At 45.4% G+C, this 6,583-nt stretch overlaps 1 protein-coding gene across 2 annotated transcripts in view; it reads left to right on the forward strand.

The window, feature by feature from the left end:
- LOC138143935 (thymosin beta-15A homolog) overlaps positions 1 to 1,805 on the forward strand; it is an 8,237-nt gene extending 6,432 nt beyond the window's left edge. The window contains exons 1-3 of one of the 2 annotated variants that reach the window (XM_069065229.1): positions 279 to 443; positions 752 to 856; positions 1,341 to 1,805. In XM_069065229.1, coding sequence (XP_068921330.1) covers positions 757 to 856; positions 1,341 to 1,378 — 138 coding nt within the window. In that variant the 5' untranslated portion in view covers positions 279 to 443; positions 752 to 756 and the 3' untranslated portion in view covers positions 1,379 to 1,805. Of the gene's footprint in view, positions 1 to 278; positions 444 to 751; positions 857 to 1,340 lie in introns of those variants that run through there. The other variant, XM_069065230.1, reaches the window with a different exon arrangement.
- Positions 1,806 to 6,583: the final 4,778 nt, after the last annotated feature.

The following is a 6,583-nucleotide window of genomic DNA, read 5'->3' on the forward strand; positions in this document are numbered from 1 at the left end:
CTGCTGCTCTCCCCACACGTGCGTCTCCCTCTGTCCGCACTCATTCCTCGCTCCTCCTCGCCCCCCCCCCCCCCCCCCCCGGCCAATGGAGCTGCCTTTTTCTTGGCCCTCGGAAGTGAAGGGGTGCTGTGTAGATAGGCACGTGCTTTAGGCGCCCTGTCTCCCTTAGCCCCCTGGTGAGCGTGGTAAGGGGCCTGGCGGCTGTCCCTTGGAGATGTGGGCGTGGCCGAAGCAGCTGGCTCGGCCGTGGGTGGCAGCCCCCACTCCTCTAGGCTGCTGTCTGCCTGAGCTCCCTACTGTAGGAAGGCAACTTTGTCCCACGGGGTGTTCTTCCGGGAAACCCGAGACTTCTTACCTTCCCGACTTCCTGGAACCATCCTTTCCTCCCCACATCTCTCTTTCAAAGACACCGCCGCGTGTCAGAGCTGAAAGACAAAGTCTAGGTCGGCTGCTTATAAAGTGTGGTGAACCCCTCCTCCCACAAAGGCTATAAGAGGCATAGTGATTGAAAAAATACTGCCTCTTCTCGGAGTTTTTTTTTAATCACCTCTGTACTTTGGGTTCAAATTTGCCCCTGAGAACTAACATGGATAAGACCAAGCCTTTGTCTAACAGCTGCATTCTCTGCTTCTGCATCCCTTTTCTCTTGGAGAATTAGCTACTTTCTTTAAGGAGTCCTTGAAAATGCCTCCCCTGGAATAGCCCACTGCTTTCTGCCAGGTGAGCATAAAAGATTTCTTATTCTTCCTAGCCAAAATGTGTGACAAACCAGACCTCTCTGAAGTGGAAAAATTTGACAAGAAAAAGCTGAAAAAGACCAGCACAGAGGAAAAGAATACTCTTCCTTCCAGGGAAAGTAAGTCACGGACAAAGGTCATACTGGTGGTGGTGCCCAAGTCATTCCTCCCCAAATTTTGCCTCCCCATGTAAATCAGTGAGCTTGGAAACCCAACTCATCCTCCTGGGGTCTATAATTTCAAAAGCTTGGAACTCTATTTTGCTGCTAATGTAAAATCACATTTGTCTTTAAAAAAAAAAAGCTAAACCTGAAACTGTCTTCCCCATGTAGATCATGTAAGGATTTGAGAAATTCTGGTCAATAGCAATAGGCAAAAAGAATGCTTTAATGAACTCAAGCCATTCTATACTTTGCTTACTAACACTGGGAGGGGGGGTGGAAGAGGGAATTTATCCTACTAACACTACAACTAACTATAACACTACACAGTTGCACAGATCCATGGGAAAGTGTTGGTGCCCTCACTGCCTGATTGGGTGATCTCTAGGATATCTAAGGAACTTCAATTTTTCAGCTTCCTAACTCTGTCCTTCTCTTTCAGCAATCGAACAGGAGAAGGAAAGCGTTAAGTCTTCCTAGGGATGGGGCGTCCCTTCCCAGCAACAGAATCGAGTGCTTCCAGAGTTTATTGTTTCGCCTTTAATAGTATTTGTTTGCTTAGTTGTTTAGTCTTTTAGGCTGCTTTCATCTCTTTACCCAGTGTTACCCAACCATCCTCCATCCTGTGCTTATCTGAAGAGGGAGATGATTCATGAAAGGGAAGTAAGAAAGGTGTTAACAATGGTAAACATGTTAACAAAGAAAGCTTGGGGATGTGCAGGCCATTTATCATATATTAGGCTTATGCCCCATTTCACTCCCCTCCTTTCCCCTCCCCGCCCCCATCCATTTTCTGTGCTTTGCTTATAGGGTAATTAGGGTTTTTTCCTTGCCTTTACAATTATTCAATTTTCTTCTATACTTAATATATCTAATAAGAAATAAATGTTATGGATTGTGGTGGAAATCTTGTGATTCATTCTATATTCTTTTTGTTTTTAACTCGACTCATTGGGGATTCTTTACAAGGGAGTGGGGGAGAAATGTAACTAAATAGCATTTACTAAATGCTTTCCTGTCCCCCTCCATTAGCTGTGTGCTAACAGAAATCAAGATAATCAGCCTTCTCAGGAAGCTCACATTGTAACTGAAGAGATAATACATATAGAAGGGTTCATTTTCAGAGTGTATGAGAAGGCCAGGAAATACTTTGGTTCTGATAAGGAAACACTTCATTTCCAATAAGGAAACCCATCAGGGAAGATGGAAAGGCCCCAGAGGAAGCCCAGGTGGTCCCCAACCCAGAGAATAGTGGAAGCAAGGGTCATGGTGGAATGGGGTGATGGGATGCTTCCATCTAAGGGAGAGAGGGCCAGTATCGGGCAGATGCTGGACATCTTGATTTTTCATGGTATTGTAGATTTATGGCTGGAAGAAACCTTGCAGGTCATTGTGAGTCCAACCCCTTTATTTTATAGAGAAGGAAACTGAGGCATAAAAAAGGGAAGTGACTTACCACATAGCTATCGAGTTTAAGGGTAAGATCCAAAAGCAGGTTTTCCCGATTTGAAATACAGCACGGTCTGCTCCCTACACCACACTAGTTTCACTGACTTGTCTGATGGATAAGAAGCTAAGTAATGTGCTTTGCGTATAATTATGTCAGAGTGACCATTCCTTGGGACGGACCAGCTTCCCCTTCCCCTACCCCGTGTAGCTACCAGTTTTGAAACAATGAAGGGGTTACCTAAAGGTCTCCAAGGAGATTCAGGTCTAATCAAAGGCCAACTGATGACAAGTCAGTACTGTCCCCACTTGATTTTTCACACCAAATAGCTTAGCTCTTACAAACCACCCTCAGGTGGGTGCTCAGAACATGAGAGTTAGTGTAAGAAAATAAGGTGTCCTGGGATCAATGCATGGGCTCAAGCCTCTGGCTATGCAGGTGTTTTATAACCAGAATACATGGACAAGTGCACTGGGACTAATCCAAGACGGGTGTCATTGGATGAAACTACATTTAGAGCCAGTGTGTCTGGGCGTGGGGTAGGAAGGAGCCCTTCCATCTTCAGCTGACTGGGTTCATAGTCTCAGCAGGACACTGATATTGATATGTCTCTTTGGGTCAGAAGATGCAAAGCTCAGCAGCTTGTGTCCTGGATGTCTTGGGGGATTTCCATTAGGGTTTCTTCACACTAGCATCTGTCCTCCTAGCATAAGATACCTGAGCATCTAAGGAGTGTTTGCCCCAAGGCTACAGAAAGGCGGGGGGGGGGGGGGGCCTTCCAATCTCCATTGTGCCTTTTCTTACTTAGCTCAAGAACAGGTGAAGTCAATCGTTCTTGCCATGCCCAGCATCCCTTCTGCCCCCCCCCCCAAACTTCAGCTGGAGACAAAATAGTTTCAGAGTTTGAAGGGCCGTTGGAGGCTAGTCCAGATAGTGCCCCAGTCCAATAGTGCTCATCATTTCTACACTCTCCAGCTATCCTGCCTGATGTCAAAGACAGATCTCTCCTTGCCTTCTCCCAAGGTCCTATGGTGTCTTGGCCACCATGGTGAAAGAAGGACCAGCTTTGCATATGCTTGAGATGACTGGAGAAAAAGGAAGTGAGCCCAGGAAGTGTGATGCTTGCTATTGTAGCTGAGAATAACTCCCCTTTTGTCTTCAGGTGCACAAGCAAACCAGATTCATTTTATATCTTTGCAAATAACATCAGCACCTATGCAAGGGAGGGGGAACAGGGGTTAAAACCCACTCAGCCAGAAAGGGGCATATCCTCCTCATGCTACCTTCCCAGGCTTAGTGGAGGCCAGTATATCAACTGTCTATTCCAAGTTTCTCCTGTTCGGTTCTGGGAATGTGTTGGAGTGGGGCTCCAAGGAGTAAAGGTGAATGATTCAGATTCCCAGCCAAGCCCTGCTCCCATCTCCCAGGTTCCACCCCAGGCTGTTTAGCCCTCCAGGATCCAAGCTGACCCTCCAAAGTGGCACTGTTTACAGGGCAGGGCTGATGACACCAAAGCTCTCATTGCTTGCTCCCCAGGGCTCCAGAACAGAGTGGAAGTTTGGATTGATATATTTTGGTGTGTTTGTTTTTTAACCATTTCCCAATGTATTTCAGTGTTTATACCTTCTCAGAGACGGCAATATCCCATTTAAGAAAAAGTAAAGGAGAAAGGAAGTTCAGTGAAACCAAACAGCATATCAAGAAAAGTCTGACCTCAAATACAAAGAAACGGGGGTGGGGCAGGAAAGTGTCTCAGAAGGTCTCTCGTTGGGGCCAAGGGTAGACACTATGATTTCCCAGCATACAGTATGCAGTTTCATTTATTTTGAATTGTTCTTTTCATCTTGAAAGCCAGTTTTTCAAGGTAGTTTCTTTCCTCTACTACTCCACCCTAACCTTAAAAACACACGAGAGCACACATACACATATACACACACACAACTTTGCAGCTTGTAAACAGAAGTGAAAGTCAGGTCAATTTGGCAGGTCTGAACAAGTTTCTAGTCCCATGACCTTAGTGTGCCTGGAATCATTGCATATCAGAGTGCCTGGGGGCTCAAAAACTTGGTTGGCCTTGCTAGTTACTCCTACTGCTGTCTTAAGCCTTTGCCTCAGCTGAGAGACAGGGCTGGCCCAGAATGCAGATCCCATCCCCCAAGCTTCCCTTCTTTCCTTCAGGAATTGCCATGACTAGGAACCACTTCTCTGGAACCAAAAAAGAGTGCCAACCCATCAAGTTTGCCCCCTACCTGTCAGCCCAAGAGGGTGATCCATGGAGCACAAAGAAATGTTTCCAATAGTGTACATTGCCCAGGGAAACAATAAAAATGGTAATAACTGATCTTTCCATAGGGCTTTCAAGTTTGCAAAGCATTTTATCTCATCATCTAATGAAACAAGTCCCCAGGTATTTATTAAATGTCTACTATACGCCAGGCACTGAGGGTAAAAAGAAAAAACAAAATAAAACCAAACCAGTTCCCAATTTCATGGAGCTCATGGTCTAATGGAGAAGAGAGCATGTAAACATCTATGGACAAAGAACATCCAGGGCAATGTTAGAGGCATGGAGAGGGACCACCAAAGGTCTCTTGCAAAAGGTGGGATTGAATCTAAGAACTAAAGGAAGTGAGGACAGGGACAATGGACGTAAATGTGTGGAGGCAGGAGATTGAGTATGGAATAAGGCTGCCCCCATACAGAGCCTGGGGATGAAAGGGGGCTCAGAAAGGGGAAGAACGGCTGTCTCCAGCCTCTTCTCCTCCTACTCTTCTCCAACGAAGACTTTCATTCCTGCCATGAGCCAAAACAGGAGGCTGGACCCGGAGTTTGGTCACTCTGCTCTCCTCACAGAGCAGGGACACTAAGCTAGAATTTTATCTCTCTGCTCTAGGGATATGGCTTGCAGGTCCAAGCTAAACTTCTGAATGAAGAAAGGACTCAAGCTTTATATCCAAAGTATGACCTTTCCCCACAAAATGCCAGCTCCACAATGAACACAGTGAATAGCAAAGAAACTCATTTTCCCAAGTCGATAGCAAGCAGAAAGCAGAGAAAATATATGCAGGGGAATGGATAGCACACAATACACAATGAAGGAGATCTCCCATTGGGAGAGAGAGAACTGTGCTCAACCAAGAGAGAGTCCCAGATCTCACCCACAGGCAAGTTCCCCAAGGTCTCCAAGGTAACAAGGTAGACATAGGCATTTGAGAGATGGGAGTTAAGGAGAAGAGGAGAAGGGGGAGTTGTCCTGATAAGGAGGGATCCTCCATTGATACCAATACAGTTAAAAGAAACCTAGAGGAAGGTCCCTAGCATGTTGGGTGGTACCCCTGTACAGGATTTATGGAATAACATTGGAAAGAATCTCAGAGGATGAGGCTCGATGGGTTGCAGTCAATATCACTAGAACGAAGAAATATATATCAATGAGATCACAGATCCGTATCAGAGTAAATTGAAACAGTTTTCTTAAGGAACTTAGTCAATATGGGATGGCAGTTGGTGATGGTCTAGTCAGTGGGGATGGTTAACATACGATGGTAGCTGGTGGGGATGGTCAGATCAAGTAAGTTTTCTTTTTAGGCATGAGGGAGGTGCAGCTACCGGTAGGTGGAGCAGTGAATAGGGTGCCGACCCACAAGTCAGGAGGACCTGAGTTCAAATTCGACCTCAGACACTTAAGTATCTATGTGACCTTGGGCGAGTCATTTAACCCCAATTGCTTTACCTTCCCCCCCTCCAAAAAAAAAAAAAGTAACAAGGGAGACCTGGACATATTTGTGAGGCATGTAACCCAACTATATATTTGTGTGTGTGTATATATATATGTATATATATATATGTACATATATGTAACTACATATTTGTGAGGCAAGTAACCCAAGTTCAAAGCTCTCTCCTTGGGACTTTCCTTATTTAAAGAGATTGACTACTCTGTGATCTGAGCCTATATGAGGGGTGATGTTGGAGAGAGTTTAGGAGAACAGAAATCCTGATGTTCTAGCTTCCAGGTTCAAGAAAGAAGACATACAGTGCCAGAATCTCTTTAGATCTCTGAAGGGAGAAAAAGACTCTGGAAGAAGCTGACATATAGAGAAGGAGCCAGCAACTTAATCATAAAGACTTCAGGGAATTCTTGGGTTAAGATCAAGGTAGCACTTGAACTCTCTCAATCTCTCTCCCCCTCCCTCTTCTCTCTCTCTCTCTCTCTCTCTCTCTCTCTCTCTCTCTCT

This window comes from Petaurus breviceps, unplaced genomic scaffold, assembly GCF_028583685.1.
Source record: "Petaurus breviceps papuanus isolate PSGF00001 unplaced genomic scaffold, PetGlider_PUasm1.0 90681, whole genome shotgun sequence".
Classification (NCBI taxonomy): Eukaryota; Metazoa; Chordata; class Mammalia; order Diprotodontia; family Petauridae; genus Petaurus; species Petaurus breviceps.